General features: G+C 40.3%; 1 protein-coding gene across 5 annotated transcripts in view; it reads right to left on the reverse strand.

Annotated features, from left to right (window-relative positions):
• Window positions 1-20,401, reverse strand: part of dpp6a (dipeptidyl-peptidase 6a) — a 350,399-nt gene that overhangs the window by 180,105 nt on the left and 149,893 nt on the right. The window contains exon 1 of one of the 5 annotated variants that reach the window (XM_036124845.1): window positions 17,330-17,499. The exons of the other annotated variants lie outside the window; for them this stretch is intronic. Coding sequence (XP_035980738.1) covers window positions 17,330-17,413 — 84 coding nt within the window. The 5' untranslated portion in view covers window positions 17,414-17,499. Of the gene's footprint in view, window positions 1-17,329; window positions 17,500-20,401 lie in introns of those variants that run through there. 5 annotated transcript variants of the gene reach the window in all.

Raw genomic sequence — 20,401 nt, forward strand, 5'->3', positions numbered from 1 at the left:
TTGGTATTTTATTACTGTTTAGTTATGTGCCCCCATGAAAAAAAGGTAAATTTGGTCTAGACTGCTACATCGGTTTGAAATACCCATCATGCTGCAAGATGAGCCAAATAAAATGCTGTCTGGTTAGATTATTTGACCTTTTTAACAACCTACAGGTAATCATTTTAGGATCAGGGATCAACATTAATTTCCAAGTCAAAATTCAACATTTTTCCACCTCCAATTCAAAGAGTTCCCAGTGGGGACGGACGGATGGATAGAAATGTTGGTAATCCGCCTCAAAGCGAATTTACAACATAAAGCAACATGCCTTTCCCACCCACCTCCCCCCTGTGGCTCGCTGACAGCGAACGGTTCACACATCACTTGTCTGGCAGATCTGAGCTTTCACTGTGACTGAAAAAGAAGGAAAAAAAAAAAAAAGAAACTGATGGCCATAAATCAAAAACTAATATTTGAAGCAAAACTGACAACTGGAGGTGCATTTGAGTAGTTCTCTCATCTGTGTGCAGAAAATAGCCTTGTGGAAATGCCAAGGCGCAGCATGTGTCAGCGAGCATCTTGTACATCGGCGGGGAGGGAGGGCGGCGGACGGTGCACCCAGACTGTCTAATCAAAGGCAAATCAAAACACCGCACGCTCCACCGGTCAAGTGTCAATAAGGACCTGCGAGACAGTGCAGCTTCCTGCTGAGCAAAAATACCAGCTGATTAAGTGAGGACACCAGCATCTGGGGAGGAGAGACAAGCCCCGAGATGCAGTAAATGCTTCTCAACGACAACACAGACTGACACCAGGGGAGAGGACCAAAAAGATATATACGGTTATCCAGTTTAAAATATGGAAAATAAAACGGATCATTATCATTCTTTGTGGGTAAATAATTTGAAACTAACACAAACCCTTGGGTAATGATTCTTCAAAGACAAACTTCCAGTTTGCAAGTCCATGACAATGACTATTGCTTTGAGCGAATCTGGAGGTTTTAGAGCTCAGGTCCAAATTACATCTCAAGTTTTAAAATGCCAGAAAACACAAGCAAACAATAGACATTTGAAAATCAAACAGGGAGCTAAAGTAAACGCAAAGAGATCCAAAAAGATCATAATGACACCTAAAAACCCACAAAAACATTCAAGACTTTTGAAAAAAACAACAACATACTAAACAGAAAATAGCTGCGTTCCTGATTTGTATGCTAAATGCTGCTGAACGGGTAATGGGGAGATGCGGGGGACATTGTTATGGCGATGTGTGGGGACCCATTGTTTCACCGAAGTATTTGTTCTGACACAGAAGCCAAACAAGCACCCTCTGCGCCTGGCTGGAAAGACTTCTTTCGCGAACAACCTGATAACAACGACAACAACAACAACAACTTATCATTGAAGTAATTATGAAAATGCCATTAGCCAGCTGTGCTACTCTAATCAGACGAGGGAGGGGGGAACAAAAAGGAAATGAAGGGAAGCTATCTGCCTGAGTGTGCGGGTTGATTCGGGGACACAACCGGGACATAGAGTCCGAACCCACTCCCCTCACCGCTCTTTACATCGAATGGATAGATGCAAAGCATCGACAGCAGGCCAATAATTAGCAGCAACCGGCGCCAGAAGAGAAGAGTGCCTAATGGCTTTGTTGGGAGGCTTTGTACGTTTTATGCCCTCAACACTCAAGCTGCAGCTGTGCCGGCGGATCAGACGGAGAGCGAACACATTCCTAGAGTTTGGATTAGCTACTACATGGCAACTGAGCCTTATATATGTACAGCTGTGAGTAGTATACACAGGAGGTGAAAACACGGCTGGCTTTGAATTATTTTCTAAAGATTCATGTGGAACCATGCGGCATTAGATAAAGTCAGTAAGCAAAGAGACGAACCACCGTATGGTCTCTTTAAAGCTCGGCCTTATCACACAGAGCGAGAAGAAGAGAATGTCATATCTTTTTTTATCTTGTCTCATGTTGCTATTTAAAAAGGTTGCATCCAGCCATTGCATTGTGCTTTCTAAATATCCACAGGAGAGGTTTTATTTCCAGCCACTGTCTCAGTTCGATGTGGTTAGTCTGAATTACACTCTATTATATCCTAACAGATTTTATCCACACACAATTACATGGGTTGGCTTGACTTAGTTCACTGCAAAAGCACAGTAAGCATTAAAGATATCCAAACAACACGAATGAGAAAAGAAATATGGATTTTACAAAGATGAAAGCTTGGGTGGTTTTATGAAAATACCCTGTCCTGTCTGAGCTAAGAAAGCCACAGCAATACTAGGATATGTTCATTAGGACAAGGAGTGTCCAGAGCCTTTTGTCACGTTGGCCAAAACTGGCAAAAGTATTCAGGGGGTAAAAAAAAAAAAATAGAGATTTTGATGTTTATTTTTTTTACCTGCTGCAGAAAATATGAGCAAGAAATACTTTAATTAAACCAATTAGCCAGATTCTCTGTGGGAAATGGATGCGTAAAGAAAGAAAAAAGTCTAACCTCAGTAGTAAGAAAAGAATTTGAGTCAGACTTTCCTCTGAAACGGTTGCTTCTTTTAGCTAATTTTGATTGATTAATTAAAACCACATTTTTGTGCACATACATCTGCATTTAAGTAAAAGTTGTTGTAGAGGTTTGGTTCCATTTCAGTAGTGGTTTTTGGCACGGGCGAAGCAGGCAGCCAACCGGGGCAGAGCTTTTTTCAATGACATAGGGGCCGGCATGAACAGCAAAAAAATAAAATAATAAAAAAAGAGAAGAAATTAAATTAATTACTGAAAATAACTAATGAAAACCGAGGACGTCTCTGATTTTGCAAAGCGGGCACAGGGGGTTGGTTTGTTTTGCCCGATCTGCAACGCCGACGGTCGGGGAAGGCGTGTTCGGCTCAGATCTACTACGCCCGGAGTGGTTTTCACCCGGGCTTTGGACAACCCTCCATTTGGAGCTTTGTGATAAAGTTTATTCCTTCTATTCTTGAACTCAAAAAAAAAGTTAAAGAACAGAAAGCTGAACCGATGTAGCTAGGTTTAAACTCGACAATTTTGTCGCAGGACTTCTTCTGGTTCCATTCCTGTTGCACAGCACTTTTACTCCCTCCACAGTGACACCTACTGGAGTGCAGTGGGTGTAGCAGGCCTCGCGACGAGCAGCTCCACCGCGGCGCCGTGACAACTCACTTGCAAGATGGCAAATGAGCCAGAATTTTGTTAACGAAGCCTGTTGAAGCATTCTTAAGCAAATCAGAATGACTAAATCACGCAAGACTCAAACCAACGTTATGTTAATACATTTGTTACCCCCTCAGGTGAGGAGCAGAGGAAAAACACATATATTACATACTAAATACACGTATACTACAGCCCAGAAGAAGTAAACGTTGGCCAATAAAAACCTAGCTTGGAAGCGAAGGTGGTTCACACAATGGAAGTAAAAGCAGAAGCAGAGCTGACTGGTCTTATGGCCTGACGAGCCTCATCAGACTTCCCATAACTACACACACACAGACCCAGGGCATGGGCGACAGCATTTACATTGATTGTGTTACAAAGCCCCAACAAGTATCTAGCACATACTGTAGAGGACTTAGTTTTTCTTGTCAGTACAGTGACATTTTTGAACAAATGAGTGGATAGGAAGACCAGTTGATTTACTGACGGATGAGAAAATAGGACAAAAGAAAATAGCAGCAGGGAAGCCAGGTCGGTAATTTTAAGTAAATTCTTTGTCCAACCGAGTTTGACAGATGTGTGAACACACAGTTCCACTCAGAACTGCACCCCTCATAGAAAAGCCCGGATTAGTGCAAACAAGCCCCCACAGAGTTTCAATCAAACACCCACGTCTCTCTGGAGAACAGTGACATTTGAAGGGAGAGCTCTGACTCGGGGCGCCCGTGGCATTTCGTTCTTGAAATAAAAACCAGGAAGAAAGAAAAATCATGGCCATCTACACCAAATGCTTTTGAGCTTTAAACAATAAGAGAGTGCTGTTTGCGAACACTCAAAATCCTCTTTTTAAAAAAAGAAAAAAGAAAAGCCAATTAAAGCCCCATGGTGTCTTTGTGGGCTCCGTTCCTTCTGCAACAATATGGTGGTCTAACTTTGTACCGCTTGTCCAAATTTCATCCAAGAGAAGCAGGGAAACAGACATGTGTGCCATTAATGCTGCACAAAGACAAAGGCCTTGTCATCTATGCCATTATGACATGAATATTTGATTACAACATAAAAGGTCTCTCCTACGTTAGCTTGTCCATCCATACAAAGAGACAATCTAGTTCTTAGGAGGGCTGCGCACCACTCTGGGTCAAACCATGTTTAATGAGCAGAAAACCATATTGCTGTTTGAAGGTCATGGAATATTAGCAACGCTTGTGTAAAATCTCCTAATCAACACTTACTACTGCTGGCTTCATTCCTGAAATGTGTTCCAGCCCACTAATGAGACAGCAACAACAGAATTAAGAAGTTTTCCCCAGCTTCTGAAGTCCACATCTTGATCTCGCACTCTTGTTCAGTGTGTGTATTGCAACTTGTAAGAGGGAGCGTGATACACAGCAATCAGTCCATTTCTGATTGCAGTCAAGAAACTTTGACTTTTTAGAATAAATAAATGAATTGGTCGGGAGGAAAATGGGCTTCAAATTCAGATATTCATAGGAAAATCAACCACCTTGCTCTTTCAAAGGGAATCTAAGCCTCAACACAGCTTGGACCTTCATTTTCTGACCACCCATAGTGTATTGGTCAGAGTGGACGGTTTCCCAACTGCTGGAAAAGCTGCTCTACGTTCAGATGTATTGTAACAGGGTTTCGGTTTTATGTTCAATCTGCTTTAGACATACAAAGCCACAAAAGATTCAGGAAAATAATGTTAAAACATTTTCTTTCACCCATTTCATTTTTCATTTATTTACTCATTTTTGTAGTCCTTTACTACAGCCAACCAGACAGGTGCCAACCAAAAAAATAATAAAAAATCATTCATAATACAAGAATTAAAACAGATAAAATATAAACCGAATAAACAAAAGTTGGAAATCTGAAGAAAAAAAAAAGGGCACAGTGCTACTGAGTATTAAGAACCTTCCTGGATAAAAAAAAATATCGACGTCTGGATTTGAAAATGCCAGTTGGTGACTTAGGGAAGATCCAGAGGGAGCTGGTTCCAGAGCCTGGCTGTCAAAACTGAAAAGACCCGGTCAGCCTAATATTTATACTTAATTCTTGGAGCATTCAAGAAGAACTTGGTCAATGAATTCAGGCATCTACTTCTCAAGCAGAAACTCCTCAAAGCTAGGGTCGTTTCCCCAAGTACCTTTTTGAATAACTGCAAATGTGCAAGACCGGCTTACATCACTCTTCCGCTCTTCAGGGGGATCGCGTCTTTAAAATATCCCAAACCCAGTCTGGTCTGAGCACTTTCTACTGTGGCCTTCCTCTTCTTCTCATAAACATGAATGTGGTTCGTGTCATGCGACTCTCAGCCATGTTCAAAGCCTACAATGAGAGCAGCGGAGCTACAATGAACGGCTAAATGCTAAGCTAACCGCTAAGCTAACCGGATACATAAACACTAGAAATGCGCTGCCAGCAAGCAGAAACTATAAAGAAACGAGCACGGACACTGGTGTTACGTGGGCGCGTCATAATGATTGGCATGTGGGACAACCAGTACATAAGGGGATACTCCAGGAACTTGATGGAAACGGGGGAATGAAAGCAGGAACAAAGTTCTGACCAATCCCTGCCCTTCGGACCGAGAGGCAGGGAGGCCTGCAGCTCCCACAGTAAAAGTTTTTTTAACCTCCTTTTTCTGAATACATAATGTATTTACTACTGTCAGGTTGGAAAGAGGATTTTACCCAGTATTACAAAAAGTGTTTCTGAATAGGATTACCAACTATAGCTTTAAAGTAGAATTGTAGGATGGGTCCAGGCATTGAAAACAAACTATAAAAGCTTAAACTTTATTTTAAAACTGACAGGCAGCCAGTAGAAGGAGGACATAACCAAGATGCTTACTCCTGGAGGGGTCATTTTAAAGACCTGCAGCCGCACTTCGGACTAATTGAAGCCTCTTGAGGGACGTCGGAGGCACCGGCATAAACAGCCTTATAGTAGTGAATTCTTAAGCGGATAAAAGCATACGTAGTCTTCTCCAGCGCAGCAAAAATTTAAATAAAAACAATGCTCAACTTTATCTAAAAGATGAAGAGGTGCAGCAAAATGTCGTGGGTATTTTAAGGTGGTTTAATGTTTTTTTCGCCAATAAGATAGATAATAACATAAGACAATAAAAAAAAAAAATCCAAACTATTATGAAATAATTTATTCTAATGGTCAGGTTCTCTTTTTCTTTTAGAAAGATTTTGACGGCACAACAACATACTATCTAATACAACCTCTGCTTTTCCTGCCTATCTGAACATATTTATACCCAACACTGATTCTTATCACTTTTAACTGTCTTACAATTTCTTCTAACTGTAGTTTGCACCCTTTACTTAAAAAAAAAAATCAATGTTTATAAATAGATTTAAAAAAATACTCACCTTCAAATAGACTTTATACAAGTGTCAGTTTTAAAAAGCACAAAAAAAGCAAAAAAACAAAAAAAAAGCATTTAATACGTGAAGGCATAGTGAGTAAAACTGAGACTGAAGTCGAACTAAATGTCTTTCCGACCCAAACTTTGAATCAGTACCCAAAACCAGACCCGTATTGTGCAATGAGAATGCTGAAGACTTGCAGCAGAGGATGATGGTGGCGTTTGGGTGAGAGGTGGCAGGAGTTGCCCTCTAATAAATTTCTCTGCAGTGACCAGAGCCTCCTGCTCATGAATAATAAAGGGGGCTGCACTGATCCTATTTTTCACACAGACATCCAGCTCATCTAACATTTGACACTGCAATATCACTCTCAAAGAGCCCAGTGCCGGGGCCCCGAGTCTCCAAGCTGCACACACAGCAGAGCCGCAGCCGAGTTAGTTTTCATTAAAGTGTCACTTACAAGGCAAGGTGATGGCAAATTCATTTGCTCTAAAGGACTGGGTCTTCTTGTCAGGCAGGTTTATAAAGACATACTGTAGAAGGTGGCGTGCTGCATGTAAAAAAAAACAAAAAAACAACCTGAATGAATTAAAGCAGCAGCCGTTTTTTCAGAAGTGATGAAGTCTTTTATTTAGCTTGCCTGCTGAGAAACTATTGTGTTTGAACGAAACGGCTTGCACTAATCATTTCTGAGAAAGTCTGCCGAAGCTATTAGCAGTTCGGCTGAAAGACACGATTTCTGTGGAGCCTCGGGTTTTTAATATGCTCATGGGGAAGGATGCAAAAATAAATATGTTCTGCTGTTTCTTGGTTTAATATTTAAAAAAAAAAAAAGTTTGAAATAAATCTAGAATTTCCTGTACAAATATTTTAGCCGTAACAAATGATTCCATCTACAAAATCAACTCCAGAAGGGCCGATCACCAGTCAAGCTGAAAATCGGCTGATCTGGGTCACCAGGAGAGCAGGTTGCGAGTCTCCATCTTCTGCTACATCTGACCAGAGACATCTTTTGCATGGTCAACAAATGTTTTTTTTCTCCTCCCTTTCTAATTATTAATGAATTGAAAGATCATTTAGGCATTGTGCTCGAGAAATGATCATAAATGGAGTGATGGCATCACCTGGGGGACTGCCATCACTCTCAGCTTTATTTTCAAAGTGGAGATTTACAGAAAACACACAGAAAAAAAACCCCAATGATATCAGGCAATCCCAAATGGATGTTTAATCACTCATTGTTAACACAATAATGGAATGAGTAAGCACTCTTACTTTCCCCAAGGACCCATGCATTAAACATAGGAACAAGTCTAAAACTGCTAACAACAAACTTATCGGAAGCTTTAAAGGGATGCAAAACTCAAGGCTGAGGGATGAGGGCTACGCCGTTCATACCATGGGGATAATGGATTGTCCTTCTCAATGTAAGAAAATGCATGTTTTATTGCTTTACAAGGATGTTTATATTTCTCCTGTCTTTGTTCAGTATAACAAGTCTACCAATGTCCAAAATAAGTTTTATGAAGTAAATACAATGCCATTGTTTCTCAGTGTTCCAGACAAATTAATGAGTGTATGACTGAATGAGTATTTTGACTTCTTTGCTGACCATAGCACTCGTAGCATTGGCTTGAAGTCTCTTTTTATGTCCATATAACATGTAAAAATAAAAACCTCGAGCATTTAATTGGAATAACAGACAACAAAATCAAGGCTGAGGGATGAGGAAATAACTTTGTTCATGCCACTGCAAATACATCTATATTTTTTTGTATCCTCTGGCTGTACAGAATGTCCACTGCCATCCACAGAGGATTTTGTTTACAGTGAAAGGCAACTCTAACCAAACAGGTTTTCTACCTTGGTTTGAAAGAACCCAGGGTTTCCGTACTTCCACAGTTTGTGAGAGTTTGTTCCTGGTAAGGGGAGCAAACAAACTGAATGCTGCTTTGCTATGTTTGGTACTGATTTTTGGGGATTATGTGAAGACTTGAATCAGAAGACCCGATTGGTCTGGAAGTTTTATACGAAAACAAGCCCCATTCAGTGATTTATAAACTAATACATGTATTTAATAGTCTATTCTCTGAGATACCGGGAGCCAGTGTAAGGACTTCAGAAACGGGGTAGTGTGCTCTACTGTCTCAGTTTTAGACATGATGCAGTGGATTCTGGATCAGCTGTCTGACCTTTTAGGGCAAACCTATGAAGACCACTGTTGCAATAAGCAGTTCAACTAAAGATAGATGCATCAATGAGACTTTCCAAGATCCTGCTAGGACATTAGTCAATTAATTCTGGACATGTTTTTAGGTAATGGAAGGCCAACTTTTTCGTTAAATCCATGTGCCTCTAAAGGTTCAGGTCTGGGTCGACCAACAGGACCAGATTTCATTCTGATCAGTTGTTACTAGCTGTGGTAACTAAAGCTCTGACTCCTGATTACTTAAAGAAATTTATGGTGCATCCACTGAACTTGAATGGATTCATAGTGTCTCCTGATGACATTGTAATGTAGAGCCGTGTGTCATCTGCATAGTAATTTATCCTGTCTATTGTAGTCTGAGCCAGATGGCGCATGCAGATATTAAATGGGAGTGATCCCAACACAGAACACCACAGGGTTTTCACCAACTCCAATTTAAAGTTACCTATTTAAATAAAGACTCAATGCAGTCAAGCACTGTACCAGAAAGTCTGACCCAGTTCTCCAGCAATATGCCATGTTCAACAGTGTCAAATGCTGTGCTCTTCCACAGTCTGCCTATTATACAGATGTCATTGAACACCTTAATGTGGGCAGTCTAAGTACTGTGATGAGCACGGAAACCTCACTAGAAGTTTTTTCATAACAGTTGTTGTTACAAGCCGTGTTACTGTAGTGAGATACTGGTACACAATACAAGCAACACAATGCTTTTAAATCCCCGGGTAGAGTGCAGGTGAGTTTAGTCTAAAGGCTTACTGCTCTCAGACAACAGTTTTCCTGCTTAGTGGGCGAATTGACATTAAAATTTTATTTTATGAGCTCCAATTTGAGCTTGAGAGTTTGCTATCACGTTTCGCCCGGGTGACCATTGTGTTGTACATTGAGCTCAAATTATTGGCTCCATGTCATGACATGTCACCCTTTGTCAAACTTTGTTGCATGGTATGGTTTTCTGAAATTGATTACTCCGTTTCAGGAGTTTCAAGTTTTTCCTCTTCAGACATGATGGTATATATCACCGTTGTGATCGACAACAATATAAAACATGCAAGACATGGACTTTAACCTAAAATTGGGGGACCCTAAAGTCATGGTGCGAAGTGGATCCTGAAAAGCTTTCCTTAGATACTTTGTGGATTAGAATGAGAAAGGTAGATAGAAAATCCTAAGCAACATCAGTACCCATAGACATCACAATACCCACTGGTTTTCCTGATCTAACCATAAACTCAGAGTGAGGCTGAATAAACAGTGTACATAAATATTGCATGAAGCTATAAAGCCCCCTGGGTGGGTCATAATATACACGTGCATAGTTCTCCACATACATCACATGAAATATGACCTGAAGAAGAATAAAGAACATCAAAATCCTTAACATGTTTGATGCTCCACCTGTAAAGTCTGTGAAGTGTCTTAATTCAGTGACGTCTGAAGCTAAGAAGATTAGTTAATTAACCTGTAAAGATTCCACAAAATCAAATTAACAGAGAAATAATCCATATAATATCTCCCAAACATATTCATCAATCTTAATATTCCCAGCTATGCAAGCCGTTCAGTTTTATATTATACTGCAGCAAAATGTAGAAACTGCTCATGCTACTGGAGGCTTTATTTCACTTCTTCTTTGAAAGGGTTCCAGGTTCTGTTATTTAATTGATTCTTTCATCCTTCTAAATCCGAAATATTCCCTGCACCATTGGCTGCAACACAAGTCAAAAGAGTGATTGATTCACTCCAGCGCTAAAAAGCTAAAGAGCTGGTGTTTTTTTAATGAAGCTTTACACCAGTAATTCCAAACCAAACGTTGCTCAATGCAGAAAAAAAGGTTCTGCTCCAATTCATTTAGGACCCTTGCTTTGTTGGCATCAATTATTATTCATTTCCAGCTCTCCAGAGCAGTCAGAAGCTGACAGTTATAAGGAAAATTTCTGCAAAAGGTCTATATATGTATCTCTCTATCTCTCTCTCTCTATATATATATATCTATATATATCTATATATATATCTATATCTCTATATATATATATATCTCTATATATATATATATATATATATATATATATATATATATATATATATATATATATATATATATATATATATATATATATATATATATATACAAAGCAGCACCATGTAAGTAAGTGTTAGCTTGATTTGAGATGCATTAAATTATTTTTATATTTATATAAAAATATTTATATAAAGCAGCCATACTGATTTGATGTATCCGGATACAATACTAATTTTGCATGGTATTGATATGTAAATATTTTGCATACGAGGCAAAGGAAGAAGTGAAACCCAAATATCTTGAAAGGCCTGTGTGCAAACAGGGCTTTAAAGTGGTGGCAACGAAGTCAAGCAGCACGACAAACATGGCCAAACATCTCGAGGAACGACACCCAAGCTTTCATGATGAATTCCGACAGGTTAATAAATGAAACATCCCATTCATAATTTAATTTAATACGTTTTACGTATTACTGATGTTAGAGCAACTGGTGGGCCGCATTAAGGTTGTGTGATTAGTTGTGGCTAGAATGCTACCAGGCATGTGTTATATTTGGGTTATTGTCATATTTTTATCCCTGTGGTATCGAAAACGGTATTGAGTTTCAAATATTTTATTGATATTGGGTTGGAAATTTTACTATTGTGACAACCATAGCCTCTTGGCACCCCCATTGACCAGTCTTTGCTGCAGTTTTTTTTTAATGTATTTTTTAATGAATCTTGCCCCATATTCTCCTAAATTATCGGTAACTGCCTTCAATCTGCTTTGCTGCTTATAAATATAATGCTGTGGTTTTATTTATTCTCCTCTCCTGACAGATACCTGTGAACAATAAGATCAATTTGTATCTTTTAAGAGTGTCATTACAAGTGAAAAATATTTTTAAATTAATTATAGGGCTGAGTATATCTGAGACGGGAACCTGGAACAGCACAGGCAGAGAACAAGATGCTTCCTAAATACTCTCATGAGTGGCAGAGCTGTTCTGCTGTTTTTAAACAAAAGTGATCCACATAAATTATAACTTAAAAACAGAAAACTTAAAAACTATTACCAGCCAATTTATCTAAATGTAGATTAAAACCTGATTAAGAGTTCTAAAACCATAACCTTTGCTAAGATTTAAATTTTAGATCAAATCAATACCAATTTTAGCCAAGACGTCACATAACAATTGTTCAGACATTTTAAATGAATCTACATAACCTTATGCTTTTAGAAATATTATACTTGAGCCACAGAGTCTGACCAGGAGCTTCTACACCTTTCCATGTCACGCTTTTAGTTGAATTTCCCTCCCATACTTACAAATGATAAATGGAATAGTTATGGATATAAATAATTTGCAATAAGACAATTATTGTGAACAATTTTCCCATTTGGTGATTTGGAACAAGCCATTTCTTGGCCAAAAAACTATCTAAGTATCAGCGGCAAAGACTCCTTATGAAAGGGGCACAAGCTTCCACCAAGACATAAATTCAAACTTGATGATCTGTAAACCTATCATTGTGTGTAAAATCTTTGAAATGCCTTGTTAAATGAGAATTCAATAAGCCAATTAAACAGCTACAAATGTGCTCATGTTTCACTGTTCAATTAACTGACTAACTGCTGCAGGAGTCATTGGGAGCGCGTTTCACAAAGGTAGCAACGGTTCACAGGCTTCCATTTTCCAACCATTAGTACGTTCTCCTGTGCAGGAAAACGAATGACACGCTGCCACCGGCTCCCTGCAATCAGACGCACAATACCTTCCTGTCAGCTGCAGCACTCCGACAAAAGACGACGGAGGAGATATGAAGAAAGAGAGCTGGAAAGCAAGCAGGGGGAGCAGAGAGGCGCTGACAAACGAGCAATAAGGCGCGGCGTCTGTTTCGTGAGCTGACGAAAAAAGACAAGATGGGGGTGGGGGGGAGAATGAGCACTTATGCGCCGTCATTTTACAGAGGGTAGCCGAGCGTTAACAAGCGCACATCTGGGATGGAAGCGGCGAAGGCGCAAATCGATAGATCTCTGATCAATGCAAAGTCTTTTGAAAGAACACCAGCCTCTGCAGGCTGTTAAAACTTTACTACTGCACAGGTTCAAAAAAGTCCCAGCAGCCTCAAAACTCTGAGAAGTCGTTTTTTGCTTCGCATTCACTTAGCCGTGCTGCAACACAGGACTTTCAACGCCTCTTCTCTCTGAGCCTTTAACCCCAGGCTCGGCACAAGGACTTTAGGCCGTCGCCATCGTTTCTGCAATCTAAGGGGAGGGCCGACATGCAGGACCTTCTACCCCTTAAAAACAAGATCGTTCAGGGGAAACACTTCCAAACAAATTGGTGTGAAATGTGAAAACAATTTAATTTACAAACAAGAGCATCAATGGAACACTGTTGACTTGGGTTTTTCAGAAGGATTTTGCTTGATATCATCGTGAAATAATATTAATAATAATAATAATAATAGTAATTTGTCATCTAAAGTGTGCAAAGATGGGTATTTGTAATCTTGATCCATTAAAGATAAATTCCATTGATTAAAACATAATCTGACCATCTCCAATAATCTGATTTGGCCATAATTTGGTCCTCATGTAGAAGAGCTACATAGGGATGCCAGTAGAAAAGCAGATGTTCAACACTGACACAGATCTGGTTGAAATGGTTCCATGCTGGGACTTTCTGCTTTCTGTGCTGCATAGCTGAACTCCAGAGTGTTTTTACTCCTCTCTGTTCAGTTTATTAGGCACACAGAATCATTTAAACTCAGCTCTGCTCTCATGAAGTATCAAGCCTGACAACTTCGAATTCAGCTCGTTTTCCTTCCAGGGCAACATTTGCTTCTGAGGTATAAGGAGGAGAATGAAATGAAAAGATAAGAAAAGGGAGTTAAAAAAAAAGGAGAGTGTGTTTGCTGCCTTAACTTTGCTTCAAAACGTACAAGAAAGAGCTGAAACCAAACACAGATGCAAAATTCATTGAAGCTTGCCGAGAGAATGCTGACAATTTGTTCAATATACAAGCCAATCTGTAGTGCAGGGGCGTTTTGTCAAGATTTTCTTATTGATTTCTGTCATGAAGCGAAATAAAACAAAGGGATCTGAAACTAGAGGAAAGAGCCACTTCTTAATTTAATTGCATTCTAAAAGTCTTTGTAGCATCTTAATTTTACGGCTCCAAACAGAAGACATCTGTGTGGTGAACGAAGCCGGATACTATATTGATTTGGTCTGTCAGTGTTCACATATTTATCTTGTTTACAAAACTCGGATCATCCTTTTTTTTTTTTTTTTTTCTAAAATTGTGCACCTCTGATACTCATAATGCTGGTTTCTGCAGAACTGGACCTTTTCCAAAGCGGTACCGCTTGGTCTAAAAAAAGGATGAGGATCGCAGACGCAGGTAACCTGTTGTGATTGTACGAAGAAGTGTGCACACAAGTAAACATTTTGAAATGTTTTAACCTAACTAAAAATAATCAACTGAAGAAGTAGAGCCAATGGAAAACGAGAAAAGCAGATCACGTTATACGGGCAACAATTCACACGTTAAACCCACTGCAAACCTAGCATGTTTTTTAATATTCATCTTTGTTATTTCTATGCAAGACTATAACATTATGGACTATTTAAAAAAACAAAAACAAGGAGGGCTCTGTTGAGTGACTCAATGGAACGATGATGGATTTACACGGGAACTGGTTACCTTAGAGCTGGTGTTTGTTGCCCATCCAGAGAAGAACTTTATATCGCTTAAAACCTTGTTTGCTGTAGGTTTAATGTAACATTTTTGGACTTTCGCTCTGTCTTCTACTTTAAAAAAAAAGTCTGGATTTTTAAATCAAAGTTTTTGTTACGTTTTTGTCAATAATTAGTATCCTAAAGGAATCCCTCCAGTTGTATACAACTAAAATACCTTTTTTGTCCGAAAACATTTCATGAACTGGAATCAAAACTTGGGGTATGAAAAGAAACAAATTATAACCCAAGTACAATGAGAGCTAGCCCCAGGTCTGAACCGGGCTAGCAAAAAACGTGTGCTGGAAAACAGAACATGTGAAGCATAAACATGGCAACACCTTTTCTGAGAACAGTGGCCCCTAACATATCCTATTTTTCAGTGTGAATCGTAGTGGTGGAAGAGTAAAGCAATACACAGAAGAGGTTTATAAAAAAAGAACCACAAGGTAATACTTCAAATTTAAGCCGTTTTCAGACAAAAAAATAAATAAAACAAAAAAATCTGCTTTGGTACTAGTCCTGCACTGAGGAGTCATGGGTCTGACTTTCAGCACTGAACATGAAAAATTAGATGACTCCGAGGACCATCTAGTGCAGATTAGGGTGATTTCCATTTGTTCCCGCAGACAAGAAGAGCATTCCTGTCAGCGGGAGGAACATTCCCACATGGACAGTCAGAAAATCTTTCCCAATCCCAGCTTGGGAACCTATAATGTCTGCAACACATTTCAAAATACAGCAATCCAGGTTTTCAAGAAAATACTCAATGCATTGAGCTGAAAGAGAAAAAAAGTAGGACAGAAAGAAAAATGTTGTCATTCCATAAGTGACAGTGGTATCCATGAAAGATGGATTGTTCTCTAAGCATAATATTTTGTCAAATTCTAATCCCAACAACGCTCTCAGACAGAGAATGGTTCAACACCCAAACACCAGCTCAGCCGTGTGGCTGGAAGACCCAACACAGAAGAGATAACCCGTCGGGTCAAGAATCAGCAGTTCAATCATATCTCAAGCACAAGAGAGGTTTGTTAGAAGGCAGCAATCTGCAGATTTTAGACTGGGAAGGCAGAGGGTTTGAGATTAAAAGAGGCCAGATATGTTAAATTGTCCTAATTGGCCCATTAATGACCTTAAAGATTGATATTAGTGGGATTTTTCTGGTTGGCCTGTTACTTGCAACCATGTTCAGAGTAGAAGAGGCATTTTGGATGAAATGTCTTCAAGAAACAACCGAAGAAGTCCAGTTCATCTATCTAAGCACTAAGGATTGTCACATCTTGAATGTCTGAGACGCTATACCAGCCTTTGAGTTTACCGACCTAAAAAAAAAAAAAAATGCTAAGCTCTAGGAATGTATAAACTGATGTTTTCACTCAGCATCCGACTTACTGTAGATTATTTGGTAGCCTCTAATATGCAGAAATATAAATTTATGAAAGTGTAGGAACTCAACTGACGTAACCGCCACAACCTCCACAAATAAATAAAGCAGAGGTAAAAGAAAAATCATTTAAATCTGAACAGCAATGGAAAAATGCCAACACTGACACTCCGAAGCTTACGCAAAAATAAACGTTTGAAATGAAAATCGATTAAGAAGTAAAATATTTCAAAACATGTCCTTGGACAGACAACTTGCCCGGATTTCCAACTGTTCAGGCCTTTTGTTAAGGATGAATGCAGAATACCACCGTCCTGTTTTTAATATACGGAAGTTTGTGAGCACAAGAAAAAATAAATTTTTCACCCACATCCTAACAAGCAGTGAACTCCCAGGATTTGGATTTGGTCTCAGCTTTACTTGTTTGTTTGTTTTTTCTAATGTACTTCAAGCTGTTTCATAGAAAACTAGGAATCAATTTTATTCAGACAAAAGAGGAAATATGTGAAAATTGGAGCACAAAGGAATAAACCAAAGTCTCCGCGGAACCTAGAAATCCCAGAAACGCCAACTAAAAGGCACTAAAGGGGTCTGGGCAGGAGTGTCGAGTCTCTTGCCCACGGACGCCTGTCCAGATTGACACTTAACCGAGTGCGAGTCAAGCGAGGTGCAGCGCTGCAAAGTGCAAATCAAACAGCAGAGAGTAAAGGTCGACAGAGTAAAATGGGGAGAGTTTAGCCAGTGCACACGACAAGTGATGGAGATTAAAGTGAAGGGAAGGCTCTTGGGTGTCTACAGACAGCACCACTGATGTGGGCTGAAGGAAAAGAAAGCAAAGAGCAACCTGGACATGGTGAGGATCAAGATGCACTTCTGAATTAACTCCAGATTTTAAAGCAAGGCAAAGAATCTGTAGTCAGCACTCGGCTTTGAGTCCATCTTTTTACCCTTTTAAAGCCAACGTCAGCAGGGTAATACAATATTGACTGGCGTCTGCTGTGCCTCAAAACAGCCTCTCTGTAGGAATCTTTGGTCATATTCCTCAACACAGCGGAGTTTCATTACATCTGAGGGGCTCACCTCTAAAGAAGCCGGCAAACTTTGAAGCCGACTTCTTTACGTTTTTTTTTTTATCTAAGGTATGCCTTTCAGACAGACCAGAAGTTAGTCGGTCGGAGTCTCAATCAGATTGGCAGAGAGCGATGAGGAGAGGTTGCTTTATTTCAATCAGACGGATGGGGTGTTTGATTTAAAATGATGCTCAGAGGATGTCTAATAAACATACAGGCTGAAGCTTTCCTCCTCACATCTCGAATGCAATCTCAAAATGAGATCGGGTTGGAGCAGCAGGCGTGTGCCCAAAGCTCCATGCGGTTCAGAATCCGAGTGGAACAAACACCTTCCCGTCACCCCCCTCCAAAAAAAGTCAAACTCACCCTCCAGAATCTCTTGGCCGTCTCCACCCTGGAGGGTTTCCTGTGAAGGCCCAGCGGCGTCCCCAGCTGATGGTCAAACATCATTGTGAGGCAGGTCGGGGTCGCCGGTTAGCCGATGCCTTGCCAGCTGCTGCTCCTCCGGCGAGCCGCTGTCTGCCTCGACAGCCCGCCAGCTTCTCCCGTTCAGGAAGCTGCCCCACCCAAAACCATTACACCGCGCACTTCCCGGCAACTACAAGCAAACAAAAACAACCTCCTCTCAGGACAAGCCGACTGAAAACGCTGCAGCGCGGCATGACCATTAACGGGCTGCAATGGGGGAGGGGAGGGATGGGAGGGGGGCAAGGCCATGATTAGCTTTCATCTACTCAAGAGGAGTCCTCTTAAACAATAACTTACCATTATCAAAGGGCCAATATGATTAAAGGGCTTAAGCTAATGAGAAGGAGGATAGGGATGCAGCAGGAGGGGAGTGGGGTGATGGAGGGTGAACGGAGGTAATTCAACACCTCTGTTTGAGATGCCACAGGGGGAACAATCAGTGCTAAACTGTTTATTCAGCCATTAGAGCTCCAGCATGGAGCCCCGACAGGTGAGGGGCTGATTTGAGATCAGAGGTTTGCAGCTGCGTTGCTGCGAGTCGGTGGGAGGCAACAGCTGTGCAGCCTGATTAACTGTGTGTTGTCTCTTGTTTTCAAGGACTCGTGTGTGTTTGGCTGTGAGCTACGGCAGCCCCTGAAGGGCAAAACGGAAACGGATGCAAAAAGACACGGCAAACGTTTCACAAGAAGTGGCATTTTAACCACTTTGAAGCGTGAAACGAACGTGGCCAGCCAGACTGATGATGTGTAGCAATCTAGTTCTGGGACTGCTCCATTTGAATCCATCAGGGGGAAAGGAGGGAATTTCAGCTGAACTCTCCGAGCTGATTGGGCGAAGCGACACCGAGTGCCCGCCTACCCAAAGGTTGGTTTTAGCCAATCCCGGTATCAAATTAAAACGTAAGCAGGAGACGGGTTTATGTTGGTTCGGCTGTGCGCTCAGCAGCTCTTGCTTTCGTCGCACCGGTATGCCCCGCCTTAAACCACAATACTGCAACGCGATTGGCCCGAACCGTTCTTGGTTCGGACACAAACGGTAGAAGCGGGAATGGTACAAGATGGATTCTGGTGTGCTTGCGAATGCACAAATAGTGCGAGAATTCAGCTTGGAGGCAAGGTTAGCATGAAACAGGAAATACACCGTTTTGCATCATGTTTGAAGCAGAGAGGAGTGTAATTTTCCTGGATGTTCTTATGGTTTGTTTTTGAAGGCGGTATCAGAATTTGGTCTCCTAGTAGGGCTGCACAATTAATCGCATTTGCAATACAATCACAATTTTAAAAGACGCAACTTCCAAATTGCAGGAGTCTGCAATTTTTTGCTATGTAACAATAAATGGATAAGACGCGTCCTTTAGGTGTTGGTAATGTTTTTAATGGAAGATCTGTGTCTGCTGTGCCTTCTTCAGGACTGAGATGGAGTTGGGCGCTCCAGGTCAGGTCTTCACAGATGTAGGTGCCCAGGAACCTGAAAAGTGGCACCATCTCCACCCTATATCCGTTTATAATGATGGGCTGAATGTTTGGTTTACACCTCCTAAAATCGACTTTGAGGAGTTCAGAAGAAGGTTGTTGGTGGTGCACCAGACAGATAGTCACTCCACCTCCATTCTATATGTGGTCTTATCTTCTCCAGAGATGAGCCCCGACACCGTGGTATCATCAGCGAATCAGCGAATGTTATGACGATATTGTTCGGGTGGCTGGAAATAAACAATAATAACAATAAGCCTTAATGGTTATGGTTATTTTAAAACAATGGCAAACACAACTCGTTATCTAATGTCATTAAAATTGTATTTATCATTTCTGACATTAGCTTCTATCAGACATGTTGAAGCTTTTCCAAAAAAATATAAAACAAGAGAAAACAAAAAAAAATGAGGCAAAAAGACTAACATCTTAAAGTAAGAGGTTTGTTACCCCTAGAAACTCAAATCCCAAGCTAGTATCATCAGTCATGTCATATAGCATGTTAAAAGAGCACAAAAAATACTATTATAACACTATTAAGGGGTGTTTGTCTTTTCTTTATCTCTGCCCAGGAGTTGCAGCGAGGATAACTCATCTCAGCACAAGTCTGATAATAACTATTCCAGTCTTGTCAGGAAGTAATCTCACAAAGCCAAGGCCAATAAATTAAGATAAATCTCCTTTTGATATCCGCAGCAGCCATCATTAAACCGTCTGCATGCTTTAGAGGCGACGCGCTTCATATTTTCACTGAACTGAAGTGACGCTTGCTTGAAGGGATTTTCGTCTGCAAGGTACACCCGGGTGTCGATGTGCTAAACTTCATTATCTGCCCATTTCAGAGGCTCTTGAATATACTTAGATAAAAAAATAAACACAAATTTGCCCAGCAGCAATCGGATTTGCATCATTATACCACAGATAAACAGCAGAGTGAGAGCATCATTAATGTAGTCTTGTTGCTGCTGCAAAATTTACTTCCCTCTTATGTTGTTTAAATTATTATTACATTGTTTATTGATCCAGGTAAAAGTCTCATTGAGACTAAAATGTATTTTGCAAGGAAGGTCGCTATTCGTGACATCAACAGAAACCAGCTGAATCAGCCTGCAATGATCAGAGATGGCTTTAAAAGAAGAAACACAGTATTCCACGATGAATCCTCCACTTTCCACCCATTGCCAGGATATAAAAGTGCAGAAATATTGATTTATAGTTTATGCAACATCTCTTCTAAATAAGGACAAATAGAAAGTTGAGGGAACGTAGACCACAACATTTTGGAGGCATAAATTGGCAGCAATAATTTTAAGTATACAAAAAAAAAAAACTGCAACAAAATACTGCTTTTAACCGTGAGTAAATCTAAACTTTAGGCTCATGCTTAAATCTAAACTTTCCCAAAACTCAGTTTACCAGGAAGCGGTCAGTATCATGAGTCCAGTGAGCAACAGATGGGAGTTTTGGCCGTTTAGACCCCAAAAGGACCCTGATAAAC

The sequence above is a fragment of the Fundulus heteroclitus genome, chromosome 21, assembly GCF_011125445.2.
Source record: "Fundulus heteroclitus isolate FHET01 chromosome 21, MU-UCD_Fhet_4.1, whole genome shotgun sequence".
NCBI lineage: Eukaryota > Metazoa > Chordata > Actinopteri > Cyprinodontiformes > Fundulidae > Fundulus > Fundulus heteroclitus.